The sequence below is a fragment of the Pecten maximus genome, unplaced genomic scaffold (assembly GCF_902652985.1).
Source record: "Pecten maximus unplaced genomic scaffold, xPecMax1.1, whole genome shotgun sequence".
NCBI lineage: Eukaryota > Metazoa > Mollusca > Bivalvia > Pectinida > Pectinidae > Pecten > Pecten maximus.
In genome coordinates, this window is record NW_022979395.1 from 16173 (window position 1) to 36155 (window position 19983).

Consider the following 19983-nt stretch of genomic DNA (forward strand, 5'->3'; position numbering starts at 1 on the left):
TACAATAAGTAATTCTTTATTTTAATGCCATTTTATTCCGGGTAATGAGAAAGGGGTATCGAATGAAGTATTAAGAATCGTCTATAGAAATACTTTATTCCAAGAATTTCCCTATCAATCGCATGTTCGCCTCTATTCGGAATCGAATAATAATTACGGATTTGGTAGGAACAAATACATAGAAGGGAATTAATGTTAAAAATGTAGATACTGGTGATTGGTACAAATCTATATGGAATGATGGTGATACTATAAACGGTAACAAATCGAGAACTTACCAGATTCATATATAAAACGAATTAGGCAAAGGAGCAAACGAAGTGTGCTTTTTATCTTTAGATATGCCTCTCTACCTCTGGCAGTGGAAACTGATATGTACAAATGTGAATAGTTGCTAGAGAATTAACTACACTTTCTAATTGAATGTAATGTATATTATGACATCAGATCATCTTTATTTATTGTAGCAAATAATATAAAAATTATTTTAACAGTTTTGATAACACCGACAAATTTTAAGTTTTAATGTCTAACAAGGCATTACAAATTCCACGTGTAGTTATTCATATAACATGTGCAGAAGACGTAGTAGCTTATGGGAATGATAATTCTAAAGTGTCTTGTATGTCATGTTTGGCTGAATATCACATGATATTATATAAGTAATATTCCAGGTAGTTGTATTTAGTTTCTGGATAGAGTGAATTTCGCAGACCACGCTGGTAGGGCTCCCAACCCTTGGGAAGCAAATAAATTTCACTACTATGAATAGCAAGAAACCTTTATTTACATTTGCATATTCATATATATTTTATGATGTGTAATCACTCATTTCATTCAATGCTACTTTAAAAGGCATAATGCTTTAATGCATTAATTGTGAGAAAAAAAGTATTTAAATCATTTATGTTAATGTAAGTACCATTTCAGAGAGATTGATAGGTAGGGGCTGTCCCTATCACCTGCTCTCTGGATTGGAATTTGTGATAGGTTTTATTTATCCAAAAATTACTCACTGTAACAGTTCTTTCAATATTTCATATTTTATTATGGTTAAGATAACTGAACCATGCCATTTAATTTTCAAAGTTTTATACTTTGTAACTATATACTTGTTCAATGTATTTGTGATATATGACACTTAAACAAACACATTGATTGATCGATTGGTTGAGTGATTGATTGTATCGTATATGAATGTTAAAAAGAGAACTGATAATCGTTTACTTGTTTTGGAGTGTATTTCAGAATGTCTTTTGTAGACAAAGGTAGATGATGGATGACGGATTCACCACGATACCTACTAACACTCTGTATATATGATTGGTTTCTGGCACGGATATATTTATATATATATAACTGATAACTACTAAAGATCTAATACAGTGAAAGCGCTATTGCAAAATGTAACGTCTTCTTTGATCAGTTATCAGTTTTATATATAGAGAGCAGCAAACGGTAAAAATCTCTTAAATAGCACCTTTTTGTATAGTGTTTTCTGGAAATTTTGTGTCCTCTGTTCAATAGTTTTCTTGATAACAAATATCACTATTTATATAGGGCATGTAATTATCTTAGATTAATTTACAGGTATAAGTAGATACATGCTATACATAGACTACCAGTATATGTTTTGGCTGTAGCGTAGGTTTGTTTTGATTGGTTGGGTATGGTGTATTTGTAAGCAGGTATACACATGTTTTCTTTGATTTCTTTTTGCTCGTTACAACTGTAACAGGCGAGGTACACCTGTCTAGTCGTGAAGTATATAGTACCCAGGTTCTGTACTTGAGGTTCCGTTGTGTAAGTAATAATAGGCTACAAGTGGAATAAGCAAGAAAGGCAGATAAACATTCAATAACACATTTATTATACCCCGTGGACATTTGACGAGTTTATACATACGCAAATACAAACAATAATACCTAGAAATATACGTACCCTTACTATCCTATCACCTAGTATATAACCCTGTCCTACTCAGTAGCTACTTACAACTTCGCCTACCGGTATACAGATGTGTGTGTAATAAACCACCCCATCCCGGTTCCACAGAATATGTGACTACAATGTTAATAATACAAAGTACCCTACACTACTACATCACAGTTAGAGTTAGAGAGAGAGAAGAAGCTAAAGAATGAGCTGACCTGCGACTAAACGCATCCGTCTGGCTATCGAAATACACGTGCAGACGCTATTTATACTCTAGCCAACAATACACAATAACTAACCAATGAGAGCTAAGATTACATAACGATTACGGAAGAATAGATTAGCGGAAGTAGATATACTTCCGGTATATAACTAACGACGCTCAGTGAAACACGAGGTATGTTCTAATATATATAACCTACACTATTCATTCCTGCTACACTCCCCCCCCCCCCCCCCCCCCCCTTTGAAAAATAGGCCAATGTCAACCTAAAACCTAAAACCTAAAAATCTAAGTGCTGCCTCAGTATGTAATCAGGAATATGTAAACGACTAACACACATTCAAGTAAATATATAACGGTAACAATATAATATAATATATAAAAATGTATCAAAGTGTTACTTAATTCAAACATAATCACGCCATTAAAACAAATGGCAATTATTTCATAATCAAAAATTATTGTCCAAGTCCAACTGATCGCGACATCAGGGTCCACACACACCACACGCGACGCGTTAGCACAGCTGCATCCATATTAATAATTTATCTAACACATGTACACAAAAAAATTACAAGTGACACCACGTCCAACAGGGTATATAACAGTCAGTATTTACAAGGGGGTGTGGTCTTGCCCCCATCCCCTCACATAGGTTGTGACCTTGACCTCATCTCCCTCGATGTCCACGTCGACGGTCTCGTCCCGTGATTGGTGTACTCCTGGGAAGAGATTCACACCTTCCACACTTGCCACATTTGCAGCCTCCCTACGGCGGAGAAACCTCAGCCACAGGAAGTTGAGCCTCCCCTGGTGAGATGTACCGATAATTGGACTTCATAGAACCTTGACACCTGCCAACATTGGTCCTGGCCACATCAACAGGTAGATGATGAGATCTTGTCATGTGCCTCCGAAGCTGCTTCTTGTTGATAACCATCTTGGCACAGGTGCCAACACAGCAAGGATACTTCCTGATGTAGGGACGATGAATTTGCACCCAATGCGCCACCAGATTCCTGTACTTGGTGTAGATCATGTCTGTACCACATGATGCCACAGGACAAGGCATGCCAGACTCCCTCCAGACAGGTCTTAAATCCCTGTCCAGGGCCTGCACCTCACGTACTCCAACCATCAAATCAAGAACATCCATATCTGCAGACACAGAAATTACAAGAAAATGGTAAGCATTTATAAAATGAATAATTATCAGTTAGTATATAATACATATATATGTGCGCGCTATAGTATATACCGAGTGATAATACCTCATATCCAACTCAATTTCAGGTATGTCAATTTCAAATTTAATACTGCTAGCTATCAACAAATTTAGTACTGATAAAACAATACGAGTCGTAAAGTGTATATTTATATTTATAATCCATATTAACTTCCCTTAGTCACAGTTAATTTTATTGTATAATAATATAAATTAACCATTATATAATAATGATATGGTATATATAAACTATTCAGCTTAAACAAACATGCTCATATAATTCACTGTTACTTTATTACTTCTTTTTAAGGAAAAGAGAATTGAAGGAAAGAAAAAGAAAGGAAAGGAAAGAAAAGGAGAGGGTAGAAGACATTCTGTGGAACCGGGCCCTGTACTTATGGTGAAAATATTTTCTTGGGGACTACCACCCGACCAGCACGAGTTTTAACTGGAGTTTTCACTGGAGTTTCAACATTCTCCATCTCTGATGTCATGTCACCTACATCTACATCAATTCCAGGCTCTGAATCAGATGAACAAGTCTCGTTCTCTTCCATCCAGGCCTTCGGAACAACTACCCCCTCATAAGGTTTTAAATGGTCTACATGAACACTTACGGATCTACCTTTAGGTTCTTTTTGTATCTCATAAGTTACTTCTGATATGACCTTGACGACCTTGTAAGGTCCTGTCCAACCTTGACCTAGTTTACATGCTAAGGCTGGAGGGTACCACCTCCATACAAAATTGCCTACAGAGTAAGCCCTAGGTTTTAGCCCACAATCATAATGTTTAATCTGGCGAGCAGCCGCTTCACCAAGATATCCATATGCATACCCAAATGCACTCCCCATGGTTTTCCTTAGCCATTCTACATATAACTGCGGACAAGTTTCTACTGAAGATGATGAAGGGACACCCACCATTATATCTAACGGACAGTTGGTTTCTCTCCCTAACATCAACAAATTTGGACTACAGCCTGTGCTACTCTGTTTAGTTGCCATATATGCCATTAGCATGTATGGTAAGTGTTCATCCCAATCATCATAGTGCTCGTTTACAAAAGACGAAAGCATTTGTATTAACGTACGGTTAAATCTTTCGACTAACCCATCTGACTGGGGCCTATAAGGGGTAGTTCTCGTTTTTGAGACTCCTAGTTTTTCACATAAAGCACTGAACAATTCACCCTCAAATTCTGCCCCTCTATCTGTATGAATTTGAGCAGGTACCCCGAATCTACTTATGAATTCTGTACACAGCTTGTCTGCTACTGTCAATGCAGTGTGATCAGAAACCGCATAGGCCTCTGTCCACTTAGTGAAATAATCACACACTACAATGATATGTTTGTTTCCAGACTCTGTTACAGGAATTCCACTCCAGATGTCTATGGCTACCCTATCCAGAGGTCTTGCTACCTGCGTGATTGATGATTGTAAAGGTGACTTTCCCAACCCTGGACCAGCCTTACGCCTAGCACATTGATCACATTGTCTACACCACCTTCTGATATCCTCAGATAAACCAGGCCAAAAAAATCTTTTCTTAACTAGATCAGTAGTTTTATCCCTACCTAGGTGACCTGATGTACGGGCTTTATGTAACTGATTGAAAATTTGATCCCTCAGTTTCTGTGGAGCCACTATCCTGTGAGTTACCTCCCCTGCTGGATTAACTCCCCCTGACAAATACAAGATACCATCCCCCAGGAACACAAGCTCCTCCCAGGATTGGCAATAAACCCTAACTTCATAAGGAAAAGCTGATAATGCCTGACGTCTGGGTTTATAAAGTAATGTTGCCTTGAGATGTTTAAACTGAGCTATGTATTTATCTTGTTCTTGCCAGGTACGGATTGTTTCAGGGCCCCAACTATCCAACCAATTGATCAACACATGAGATGTGACAGCTGCCACCACTGGAACCTCATCAGACACATTCTGACCACTACGACAGTAAATGGGACTAAACTGGGGTGGATTATCTCCCTTTGATTGTAAATGACAGTCTACACACCCTTCCCATTTACACTTACGTGTTGGCACCCTCGATAAACTATCAGCATTTTGGTGTTGTTTGCCGGGCCTGTGTTTGATTTCGAAATCATACATGTCAATCACTGATAACCACCTAGCTACCATACCCTCTGGATTTTTGAAGTTTTTCAGCCACACCAAAGATGAGTGATCTGTCCTAATCAAGAAATTCCTTCCCCACAAAAAGTGCTTAAAGTGAGTGAGAAAAGTTACTACTGCTAACAATTCCCTTTGTGTTGTGCAATAGTTCTGTTGGGATCTACTCAGTGTCTTACTAGCATAGGCGATAACATGTTCATCCCCATCTTGTATTTGTGAGAGCACAGCCCCCATCCCTGTATTACTAGCATCAGTGTCTAACACAAACTTTCCGTCTGAGGCTGGGTAAGACAAAACTGGCGCAGTTGTTAACAGCTCTTTCAGCTTAATGAATGACTGCTTGCAGTGTTCGTCCCACCGAAACCTTTTGTCTTTTCTTGTCAAATTGGTAAGAGGTTTGGAAACACTAGCAAAATCCGGAATGAACCTACGATAGTATCCAGCTAGACCGAGGAAGCCTCTGACACCAGATATGTCCGTTGGACGGGGCCATTCCACGACAGCCTTAATCTTTTCTGGGTCAGTACTAACGCCAGCTTCGGACACAACGTGGCCAAGATACAGAACTTCAGTTTGGAAAAGACTACATTTTTTTGGTTTTAGCTTTAAGTTTGCTTCCCTTAAACACTGAAACACTGACTCTAGGTTTGTTAATGCATTGGTGAAAGAATCCCCGAACACTATGACGTCGTCTAAATAGCACAAACATTTTGACCATAGGAGACCCCCAAGTACTAAGTGCATCATCCTACAAAAGGTAGCTGGGGCGTTACAGAGCCCAAACGGCATTACATTGAAGTGGTAAAGACCCTGGTGTGTGGAAAATGCTGTTTTTAGTTTGTCCTGACTATCCATCCCACATTGCCAGTAACCGCTAGCTAAGTCCAATGTGGAAAACCACTTAGCACCTGTTAGAGTATCTAGAGCATCATCTATGTGAGGTAGGGGAAAAGCATCTTTTTGTGTTACTGCATTTAGCTTCCGATAATCGATACAGAAGCGTATCGTCCCATCTTTTTTCTTGACCAAAACTATTGGAGCTGCCCATGGACTGTTACTAGGTTCTATAACCCCATTATCTAACATAGATGTTAACTCCTTCTCCACTACACCCTTTTGTTTTGGAGCTATCCTACGTGCTGGGATTTTTATAGGAGGTGTCTGTCCAGTATCTATTCTGTGCTCTACAACATCTGTGTGACCAAGTTTGCCATCTGGACCAGAAAATATATCCTTATATTCTGTCAACAGGGACTTAACCTTACCCTTTTCAGTAGGTGTCAATTCACTAGAGACCCCATCTAACAATGGTTGTAAGTGCTTAGGTAAGGTGTTATCTGATATCTCTGGTGTTTCAGAATCATCTACACTATATACCTGATCTACTGTTTCTATCTTTCCTACATTGGTGTTCTGATGTATCTTAACTGCCTGAGAAGTCAAGTTCAAGACTGATAGGGTAACATTTCTACCTGCCTTAGAAACAAGAGTCTTAGCCATAAGTAAGCCTTTATTGTCCACCATTTGCAATGGCTCAACTATACCTATCTCACCATCAATGTCCCCATCTACATATCCAGGGAAGTAACATTCTGTATTTTCAGGTATAACAACTGTCTCAGTAACCCTAACGCTTGCACATTTAGAGTTCTTAATTGGGCTAACCTTCACTATTTGGCCACCTAGTTTGAGGGTATTATCTCCAAAATTTATTTCCCCCTTATTTCTGGTCAGGAAATCTACCCCTATAATCCCTGTCAAACCTTCCAACTGGGCCACTATAGCCTCATTCTCAAAAGACAATCTCCCTATCCTGAAGATAAAATCTGCTTTCCCCACTACATGTAAATTTTGACCTGAAGCAGTTGTCAGCTGTATGTTACCACTTCGCAACTGAGGTCTTGTCCCCTTGGGCATCTGGTTATACATATCTATGTGTATAATAGTAACCGACGACCCAGAATCTAACAAAAAGTTAGTCTTGACCCCTTCTATAGTGGATTCTAAGTACAAACTTGGTTGAACTGCATTCAATCTGATAATAGGCCCTTCTTTGCTATCTGACTCTTGGGCTGAACTGTCGGGCTCAAGCTCAACCCGCCCTAGTTTTCCTGATCCTTATTTTCCACACCCTTCTTACAATCATAAGATAAATGTCCAAGTTCACCACAGTTGTAACAAGTTTTCCCAGACAAAGTGTTTTTGTTGTTTGGATGCCTAGGCCTCTTTCTGTATGATAACTTCTTTGATAATTTCTCAAACTGTTCGACCAGCAGGGTACCCAAATCTTTTTCTGGTTCTTTCTTAATTGGGGCAACTACCAGATCTTCCCTAGAAACTGCTTGTACAAACACAGGGGCTTCAGGCTCTAATGCCTTTGGCTTCCTAAGTGGGACCGAGGAGTTTTTCTTAAGAAAGGCTTCAAACTCTATAGCTGAACTAATGGCGTCATCTAACCCTTGAGGATGTCTAAACTGTACATGTCTACGTAACTCTTGACTACCCAACCCATCAATAAACTGGTCAATGACATGCATTTCCCTCACTGAACCTGGTAATGTAGGAAAAGCTAGTGCTGCTTAAGCCCTAAGATCTTCCCCATAAGCCACTATAGATTCACCCTCCTTCTTTATCCTACTCCTGAATTCACATTTGTGAGCAACCTCCCTTCCCGGTGGTGCAAATCTTGTGTATAGTACATACTTAAGTTGTGAGTAATCTTCTAACTGACTAGGGGTAAGTTCTGATAGTATCATTTGTGCCTTCCCTTTTAAACACATGCTAAGTTGTTGGGCCATCTCATCCTTCTCCCAATTATTCCATTTAGATACTTGCTCGAAATGAACAATGAAATCTTTCAAATTCGAGGACCCATCAAATGCCTGGGGATCTTTTTGTCGCCTTTTTCTATTAGCACCTGAACTACCTGTTGTACGGTAATTATATTGCCCATCAACCTCCCTCTGACTAGGTGTATCCCATAGAGGTTCACTAGCATACCGATAGTACGCACCAGGAGACCCCTGCATATGTCTAGTAATATCATCTGACCCAACCCTCCATAGATCTTTCCTAGACTGTACCATTGTCGCTGGAATAGGTCTCGAAATTGCCTGACTGTATGTACAAGACACGTCGTCGTAATTGTCATAGTAATTACGGTAATAAGGCCTTGTTGTAATGGGTGTACTTTGTACTAGGTTCCTAGGTAAACTATCAGCAAATGACACAGACTTCCCTATGTTTGACTGTTTACTACTGTCAATGGAATCTAACAAGTCATGCTCCGTTCTGTCATCCATACTATACGTAGCTATAGGTGTCACACCTGCCAAAACAGTAGCACGTGCACCCTGTGAGCCATAGTCGTACCCAGTCATGTCAACAGTATCGCACTGCCTATAGTCGACGAACTCGCTACCTGTGTAATAATTAGACTGACCGTACAAATCTGTATACGGGTCAGCCCTCATACGAGGTAAGTATGTGTCCGTATGACTAGTTACAGGTGTTGTAAAATTAGGGGCATTACATGTAGGTACCGACCAACTAGGCCTATCTAACCCTTTACCCTGCATGGCTAACACTTGTGAGAAAAAAAATCTACCAAAATTCTACAAAAATTCTACAAAAATATAGAAAATACTGATTAGGCTAACAACGGATTACCCGAGCAAATAGTCACGGCACCAGTTTGTAACAGGCGAGGTACACCTGTCTAGTCGTGAAGTATATAGTACCCAGGTTCTGTACTCGAGGTTCCGTTGTGTAAGTAATAATAGGCTACAAGTGGAATAAGCAAGAAAGGCAGATAAACATTCAATAACACATTTATTATACCCCGTGGACATTTGACGAGTTTATACATACGCAAATACAAACAATAATACCTAGAAATATACGTACCCTTACTATCCTATCACCTAGTATATAACCCTGTCCTACTCAGTAGCTACTTACAACTTCGCCTACCGGTATACAGATGTGTGTGTAATAAACCACCCCATCCCGGTTCCACAGAATATGTGACTACAATGTTAATAATACAAAGTACCCTACACTACTACATCACAGTTAGAGTTAGAGAGAGAGAAGAAGCTAAAGAATGAGCTGACCTGCGACTAAACGCATCCGTCTGGCTATCGAAATACACGTGCAGACGCTATTTATACTCTAGCCAACAATACACAATAACTAACCAATGAGAGCTAAGATTACATAACGATTACGGAAGAATAGATTAGCGGAAGTAGATATACTTCCGGTATATAACTAACGACGCTCAGTGAAACACGAGGTATGTTCTAATATATATAACCTACACTATTCATTCCTGCTACACAACTATTAAGGGACGGGCACCCGGCCAATCGATCATTTACAGTGTAAACCTATAGAACAGCGCATTTTTTCTCATACTAAACCCTGCTGTATACTCGGGTAAGTGGTTTCAAATCTTAAATTAATACTTTATTTATTTGTTAATTTGCTTTGTGATCAATATTCGTTTTTAGCTCACCTGGACCGAAGGTCCGGTGAGCTTATGCCATGGTGCAGCGTCCGTCGTCCGTCGTCCGTCCGTCCGTCAACATTTGATTCAAATCGCTACTAGTCAATAAGTTCTTATTGGATTTTGACCAAATTTGGTCAGAAACATCCTTGGCAGAATGGGAACAGATTTTGCATAAATGGTGACTCTGACCCCCAAGGGGCCTGAGGGGCGGGGCCCAATAGGGGAAATTGAGGCAATTCCTTTAAATCGCTACTAGTCATAAAGTTATGAATGGATTTGAACCCAATTTGGTCAGAAACATCCTTTGGAGAAGGGGAACAGATTTTGCATAAATGGTGACTCTGACCCCCAAGGGGCCAAAGGGGCGGGGCCTAATGGGGAAATAGAGGTTATTCCTTCAAATCGCTACTAGTCATAAAGTTATGAATGGATTTGAACCCAATTTGGTCAGAAACATCCTTTGGAGAAGGGGAACAGATTTTGCATAAATGGTGACTCTGACCCCCAAGGGGCCAAAGGGGCGGGGCCTAATGGGGAAATAGAGGTTATTCCTTCAAATCGCTACTAGTCATAAAGTTATGAATGGATTTGAACCCAATTTGGTCAGAAACATCCTTCAGGAAAGGGGAACAGATTTTGCATAAATGGTTACTCTGACCCCCAAGGGGCCAAAGGGGCGGGCCCATTAGGGGAAATAGAGGTAATTCCTTCAAATCGCTACTAGTCATAAAGTTATGAATGGATTTGAACCCAATTTGGTCAGAAACATCCTTCAGGAAAGGGGAACAGATTTTGCATAAATGGTTACTCTGACCCCCAAGGGGCCAAAGGGGCGGGGCCTAATGGGGAAATAGAGGTAATTCCTTCAAATCGCTACTAGTCATAAAGTTATGAATGGATTTGATCCCAATTTGGTAAGAAACATTCTTGGGGGAAGGGGAACAGATTTTGCATAAATGGTGACTCTGACCCCCAAGGGGCCTGAGGGGCGGGGCCCAATAGGGGAAATTGAGGCAATTCCTTTAAATTGCTACAAGTCATAAAGTTATGAATGGATTTGAACCCAATTTGGTCAGAAACATCCTTTGGGGATGGGAAATAGATTTTGCATAAATGGTGACTCTGACCCCCAAGGGGCCAAAGGGGCGGGGCCTAATGGGGAAATAGAGGTTATTCCTTCAAATCGCTACTAGTCATAAAGTTATGAATGGATTTGAACCCAATTTAATAAGAAACATCCTTTGGGGAAGGGGAACAGATTTTGCATAAATGGTTACTCTGACCCCCGAGGGGCCAAAGGGGCAGGGCCCCATATGGGAAATAGAGGTAATTCCTTTAAATCGCTACTAGTCATAAATTTATCAATGGATTTGAACCCAATTTAGTAAGAAACATTCTTTGGGGAAGGGGAACAGATTTTGCATAAATGGTGACTCTGACCCCCAAGGGGCCAAAGGGGCGGGGCCTAATGGGGAAATAGAGGTAATTCCTTTAAATCACTACTAGTCATAAAGTTATGAATGGATTTGAACCCAATTTGGTAAGAAACATTCTTGGGGGAAGGGGAACAGATTTTGCATAAATGGTGACTCTGACCCCCGAGGGGCAAAAGGGGCGGGGCCCCATATAGGAAATAGAGGTAATTCCTTTAAATCACTACTAGTCATAAAGTTATAAATGCATGTTGTAAACTCAGAGAGTCTGGACTTCATTATTTCTTTAAAGCAGTTGGGATCCCCACGCTATAACCATGAACAGCATTGTTTGAGGTTAACAAACAAAAGGAATTGAACATGAACATTATTTTGACATTTGGTCAAATCCAACCAGGTGAGCGATACAGGCCCCATGGGCCTCTTGTTTTTTTTTAGTTTGTTTGCGATATTTTTGTATTTTGTGTGTTAAACTGTCTGGATTGGTTTGCGATATTTTTGTATTTTGTATGTTAAATTGTCTGGGGTTAGTTTGTGGTATTTTGTATGTTAAACTGTCTGGGGTTAGTTTGTGGTATTTTTGTATGTTAAACTGTCTGGGGTTAGTTTGTAGTATTTTTGTATGTTAACCTGTCTGTATTTGTTTGTGATATTTTTGTATGTTAAACTGTCTGGGGTTAGTTTACGATATATTTATAATTTGTATACTACACTGTTGCGTTTATAATTGTAAACTGTCTTGTGTAAGATTTTTGAATAAATTTACCAAAACCAGTATGGACAATTTGTCGTATAAAAACCTGTCAGTACCACGATATCTTAGTATGTTGTGTAACTTTCAGACAATCGATATTGGTATGTTAGTCCATTACAATGACACAGGTATTCTTTATGTTATTGTAGTGATGTACGGTTAACATTAAATCACAAAATAAATAAATGAGAAAATAAATAAAACTAAAAGAAATATTAATTAATACTCTATCAAGATTTTTTTTACATTTTATATTAATTATATATATATATAGAAATATATATGCTGTTAAAGTAGAGTAAACAGTAGTTCAGAGGATCCCTATGACTACACGGTTTATTTTATACTGATGTCACAATAAAAACTAGTATATTGCTTATAACGAACGCTGATCTCTTTTTTTTTTTTCGTTGCAATACATAGACTTTACTGCATTAACTGATAATAATTTTTAAACTGTTGTATATCATGTTTTACGTATACTAGTCACCAAAATAGAATACAAATCAAAGGAAACTACTCCATCAAAATTCAAATATCATTATCTCTTTTTTCAATAGAATTTATAAATCTTTTAACAATCGAGTTTTTATTCGATGAATACACGTGTTATCTAATACATAAATGCTACATGTGGCGCACTATAACATTAACCAGCGATGACTTGTACAAGTCTATCGAGTACACATTATGTTCTATAAATAGAAGCTGTTATAGTAAACAGTTTAACACAGTATCTATAGGAAGTTTCTTTCGTTTAACTGTTAATCAATTCATCAATTAACAGATTAAATATTATTTGATAACATTAGACAAATATTAAAGAAGTTTAAAACACTTACCATACGTCCAGCCCCGCGAGTGTCTTGATATTAAGTGTGAAGAACTTGTGGGAGGCAATGAGTCATGGCAATGATTCATAAACACGTGGAAAGTTTTCGGATGAATCTCGGTAAATTTGTATTTCGAAATAAAATAACAAAGTATGAAGCCCAGCTGAAACCCGACAAGAAGAGCCATCTCTAGTTTATATTCTTTACATACCATTGATTTATATATAGCATGGAATTTTTTAATGTATAGAACGGAAAGCGAACATTTACGCATTGTTATTCCTTTTCTTGGGGAAATCCAGAGTTCCTGGACAAAACCGTAATGTCAACGCAATCTCTAGGCCTGATATGATAGGCTAGCTGATTTCTCTACAGTTGATTTACGTAGAGTTATGATGGCGACGTATGATAAAATTCATCAGATTGTGTTTGAAAACTGACTATATATAAAATGTATAGGATATACTTTACTCGAGTTGGTTATTTTAAGATACAGGTTGTAATTGGAAAACAGATTAACATGAACATCACCTTTATGTAACAACTTACACATGTCATTTTACAAGTTGTATGTCTTCTTGTAAATTATGACGTCACAACGAGAAGTATATCTCGCCAAGTGGGATTTTTTTTAACAGGAAGAGCACTCTTCTGAAGCCCAAACTCATTTAAACAATGGGGAAGTTTCATACTATCTATTAAAGGAAAGCGTTACTCATGATCACCGATCATTTCACCGGATGGAGATATACCGGTATTTTATAGTTAACTCCATATTTATATGTAGTGCGTTTGATATACATGTTATACATTTGTATAACCACAAATGTAAATTTGAAATAAATAACTTTTTTTTGAGTTTTTGAGCCTTCGTTAAAATAACGTGCGTCTAGATATTATTTATATACAGTTTAAACACTGTATTCGTCTAGTTTTTGTGATCCAGCTCTGTTCTGAATACATTGTACATGTATTTCGTTATTCACGGGGAAAGTATACTGTATTAATACGATGTTGTGTTTTATCATGTCTATGCTGTTATGTAACGTCAACCTATATACATATATATATATTCCTTTTTGTATCATTTATATGTTGTATATATATATTGTAAAACAGAAAGTTATAAATAAAACACAGCTTGAACTAAACTTAATATAGCGACAAAGATGGCGCCAAACCTATAGCAGTATCGTGCCGAGTACAAATCAAGCTAAATGGGTAATGGTTAGTTGAAACTTTATTCGGTACTTAAAATACTCAAAACATATTCAGATATTTCATATGAGATGGAAAGACAAACTAAAAATAACACATAATGGATATGATTAATTCAATTAGATGGTGGTCAGACGAGAATGTGGTAAACTTAATTGAGTTTAATAGTATATTTTAAGGACCTCCTCTAAAACTAGCGACTAAGACGACAAAACCCCTGGTAGTATTGAACTGATTACAAATTAAACCACATCAAGATAAAACATTTTGTAATTAGCTGTATATGTCTCGGAAATAGAAATAAATGTATACTATTAATAGTAATGTATTTGACAAAGAATAAACCATGCTTATTTTCATTCATGAAAAAATATGATATTCATATTTCTAATAACCGTATTTAAGCATTTCAAATAGTATCATTTATCATAGTATGCCGTCGAGTTTTAATTTATAAATTATAGAGATGTTTTTCATATTCCGGTATTGTTGTTTAATATGATTTATGGTATATATGTATAATGAGGTGTAGGTCTGTTACACAGGGGAATTGAGCAACAAGTAATGTTTTAAAATCTTCCCCTTAAAGCAATGTTAAGACTGTTGTCAAGACAAAAACATACACACAGATAGAAATGTAATTCATCTACGTGATTAATGATTCTTATATATATTGTGTAATAAATATCACAAAGGGCCCTCAAGTATCAAAAAAGAAACTTTACGGAACATTACACTTATTGGTGACGGAATATTTGAAGTGTCATTCCCCATTAACAACAAAATACACATGTATATAAATATCCACCTACACACGAACAACGAGATTAGAATCAGAACACATTATCTACACTGATATACGTGTACCTAGCCACATAACATTCTATATTTAGCCATAATGGTACCACTCAATGACGTCATGATGGGTCACATGACAATTACAACACGATATGTAGTGACGAATCGCTAACAAGGTCGGGCTATATTGTAAGTTATGTCCATGAAGTATTAATTATGTAAGAAATAATGATAAATAACAGAAATAAACAATTCTATTTTATACGTGGTTGTAAATATATATGATAATCTCTCCTTAGTGAGGATAACTTAACACCAGCAATGTTTTTCGATGTTCTTTTTGTTGAAAATCGGGAAAAATAAAATCAATTGCATTTTAAGCCTGATCTTTTACGTTAAATTACATCTACATATACCATATAAGTGTGGTATAATTACATCTACATATAACCTATTAGTGTGTTATAATTACATCTACATATACCATATAAGTGTGGTATAATTGCATCTACATATAACCTATTAGTGTGTTATAATTACATCTACCTATAACATAATGATAATGTGTCCGACGTCTTTCCATGAAAATACCAAAACATTGGTATCGGGAATATATAAGCCATGTCATAATTACCAAAATTGAGAATATTTCGGATATAATTCTAATTCTAAAAATTTTGAATTATTAAATTTTATCTAAATAAAGCCTTGATAAGGTAAAATAATCTCACTAGCTTACTGTGAGCTTTATGTCGTTGTGACAACAGTTTACATTTAATTTGATATAAAGAAATCTGACCAGATATAAGATAATGAAAGATAAATCTTATCTAATAACTATATGAGATACCATGTATAACAAAATATTTGATTAATTTGAATCTGAATATGTCCTGACCTAATTCTAAATGAGCAACAGTTACATAAATCTATCATTCTATGAGGTGCTTTCTAATTATATCAAGAAACTTTATAGATTTTCTTCAACCAATCACATGCTCGCTTCTTTACGTTTACACGATTAAAGCCGAAGTATTCAAACAGGAAATTCCCTTTACTAACTTTAGACACAGAATGTTAAAAATAGTTCTTGTTCCGGATATACAGAATGTATGATATTCCCGCGGACAATAATGAACCTGGAACCGGCGACAGGATGCGAAGGTATATTTTAGTATTTTTTAACCAATAGAAAAATGATTTAGTAGTTATACGCATATAATTTATTGCACATTTTAGGATTTCGATTTATTTAAACGATGTAAGTATTACCCAGTGATTACATATCCAATATTGTAAGGCGAGGCAGTATAGTGGAATACCATTGCAATTTGAATTATAAAACAGTATTCAAAGTAAGCATTGCAAGCACCCTCGCATTGAGGGTAATAAGATAATTAATACAGTCATTAATTTAACTTTGTACGATTCCAATTCTTGTATTTTGACACCGTCTATGTACATGCATGTGAGTTGAATGTATTTGAATATGTTTGAATTAAAACTGGAACATTTGGTAATTTTCTATAAATCAAGCAACAAAAAGGACACTTTGGTGATAAATGCTAACTATTTCAATGCGCCATGTTGTTTTATGAATAAAGTTACCATGTATAGTGGAAAATAAAATGTTTCCTAAAAAATAAAAAAGCGAAAAGTTATAAGAATGTGCCAAGTTAAATCATGAAACCCATAAAAGTAGAATATCGTGGATGTAATGATTTTGTCGGTTTCTTGGTTCGACTGTATAACGATGATACATGTATACATTAGACTGGCCAGTCTACATATATATCGACACATCAAATAAGGATATGTTCATATCTATCTACCTGTATTTAAATAAAGCATTTCTATCGTTCGTGTATCTATTAAAATGGGACACGGATATCCAGGGAACGCATTTTAAAGAGAAAAATCCTATAAAATTCGTCTTTAAAATTATAATGTACCGAAAGGGAATTCCCCTTTAGATTTTTTTCGTCTTGTTCTAGAAAGTACTAGAGGTAACAGAAACAGTTTGCTGTATGCTCTACGTGTAAGTAACTGTATGATTTTATGCTCTAACAATGTATGCACGCTTCTCCGCTGAATGTCTTTAAATTCCGGTAATGCATTGATGTGAGAATATTGTAGGGAAGGATTCATAATACACATGCGGCATATTTTAGTACTCCGCCCATACAGGCGTCTAAGTTGTCAAACTTCTTGAAAATAACTGATAATTGTTCTTTCTGACAAAATCTTTATTTTATTTAATCTACTATGCATGTAAACATGCTTCAAAACATATATCTTCACCGCAGATTGGCGCCAATCCAAACGGAAATCCCCTTAACCAAATATAGTAGATTGTGGTATATTTTTAAGTTTACCAGATCATGATTAAGCGCCTTCACTAAGATAGACGTGTATAACTCACACATGTTTACAAGTTTAAGTAGATAGTCTGTGTTAGATAATCGTTTTATGTAGAAGAATTTATATGATTTTATTTTTAATTTTCAAGCCAGTTAACAACTGTAATGTCCATTCAATTATCTATTACGACCGTAATAAGATCGGAGTGAGACAGGCCTGTATTTTGATTAACTTCACTCGTGTCAAGGCTTATCAGCCCAGGCCCTGATCATGTATATTACACAGGTGTATACCGACACTGTATTCTGTATCTGTATCAGAAGGCACCATAGTCATGCAGTAATAAACATGTAGTTAGCATATACAACAGAGTCACTCATTACTTTAATTACGGCCACACAAACGCAATATAACAATGGCGACAAGGATTAAACTATGAAGAAGAAATACATGGACTAAAATTTTCCAGTGTTAGCTACCGTGCTGTACACTTGTAGTTTTATCACAAATTGGAAAAATGGCAACTGGATTACCAACATTCCCGCAATTTTCTGTACACGAAAATGCTGTCGACATCAGATGGAAAAAATGGGTGAAGAGGTTGGATAACCTATTGGTTGGTATGAACATCAAAGACAAAGACAGGAAACGTGCATTGTTCTTACATTTTGCTGGAGATGAAGTCAATGACATTTTCGATACAATACCCGACACAGGCAACGATTATAAAACTGCTGTTGAAAGATTAACAGAGTACTTTGCGCCGAAGAAAAACACAGAATTTGAAGTTTTCAAATTTCGCCAAACAAGACAAATGTCCAGTGAGAATATTGACAGTTTCCACACCAGACTGAGACAACTAGGACAAAACTGTGAATTTGTTGATTGTGACAAGGAGATCAAATCACAAATAATTCAGGGATGCAGTTCAACCAGACTTCGGAGAAGAGCGCTACAGGAGGACATGGATCTTCATAAGTTAATAGCGATGGCCCGAAGTATGGAGATTTCACACCTACAAGCTCAGGAAATTGAAAAAAACTGATCGTGCCTACCCACAGAGAGAAGACACGAACGCTGTAAAAAGAAAATCAAATGGCGGTTGGAGTAAACAGAACCGAACACACTCAAACAAGCCATCACAGGTATGTCGAAACTGTGGAGGAAAGTTTCCTCACGAGAAGCCCTGTCCAGCAAAAGGGAAAGTATGTCACTCTTGTCAAAAGTACAATCATTTCTCGAAAGTATGCAAATCGAAAAAACTTGTTAAACAAGTAGAAGACAAATCAAGTCAACCACGCAATGAAAGTTCAACAGACGAGTATCTTTATGGTATACAAACAATCAACCAGGTTAAATCAAAACAACCTAAAACTGCGGTAACTGTTGATGGATTGACTCTTAATATCCTTGTTGACACAGGATCAAGCATCAATGTCATGGAGGAAACAAGCTACAACAAAATCAGAAATAAGAAAAAGCTACAAAAAGCATCAACAAAACTGTTTGCATATGGCTCAACAAAACCTCTACCTGTAATTGGAACTTTTGTTGCAAGCATAGAAAGTAAACAGAGACTTGTCACTGCGCTATTTTATGTAGTAAAGGGATGCAACGGAAACTTACTGAGCTATGAAACGTCAGTAAATCTTCAACTCATACCCGTTATCTCTGCTGTATCGGAACAGAGAGAAGAGAAGCTATGCGAAAAATACGCATCAATTTTCGAGGGTATCGGGAAATTGGAAAACACCCAGGTAGATATACACATTGATGACAATGTTAAACCTGTGGCTCAACCACACAGACGTATTCCCTTTCATGTTAGGAAACATGTAGAAGCTGAACTAGACAGACTTGAAAAATTGGACATCATTGAGAAAGTGACAGGACCAACACCTTGGGTATCCCCGATCGTCGTGGTTCCTAAACCCAGAAGTCCAGGAGAAATTCGGATATGTGTAGACATGAGACTACCCAATAAGGCTATACAAAGAGAAAGACACATCACACCGACTATCGATGACTTGATAGTAGATTTAAATGGTGCAAAAATGTTCTCAAAACTAGACCTCAGAGCAGGATATCATCAACTAGAGTTGACAGAAAAGGCCAGAAATATCACAACATTCTCAACACACGTTGGACTTCGAAGATACAAACGATTGAGTTTTGGTGTATCGTCAGCAGCAGAAATTTTCCAAGATACGTTACGGACATGTCTGGAAGATCTCAAAGGTGTAAGAAATATCAGCGATGATATCATTGTTTTTGGCAGGACCCAAGAAGAACATCACAGAAATCTCGAAGCAGTATTTCAAAGGTTGAAGGAAAAGAACTTAACACTTAACAAAAACAAGTGCGAGTTCAACAAGAAAAGGCTAGAATTTTATGGGTACATATTTGGAGCGGAAGGAATATCTGCTGATCCAAAAAAGGTTGAATCAATCAAGAACGCTGCTACTCCAACAAACATATCAGAGGTATGAAGCTTCCTAGGTATGACAAACTACGTTGGACGATTCATACCCGACTATTCTACTACAACA

The 19983-nt window shown here is 37.2% G+C and overlaps 1 protein-coding gene across 1 annotated transcript; it reads right to left on the reverse strand.

Annotated features, from left to right (window-relative positions):
- Positions 1 to 1849: 1849 nt before the first annotated feature.
- LOC117318580 lies at positions 1850 to 13269 on the reverse strand. The gene is made up of 2 exons (XM_033873550.1): positions 13067 to 13269; positions 1850 to 3316 (listed from the first exon to the last, which is right to left on the reverse strand). Exons 1-2 carry the CDS (start codon positions 13242 to 13244, stop codon positions 2928 to 2930), a joined length of 567 nt encoding a protein of 188 aa, XP_033729441.1. The 5' UTR covers positions 13245 to 13269; the 3' UTR covers positions 1850 to 2927.
- Positions 13270 to 19983: the final 6714 nt, after the last annotated feature.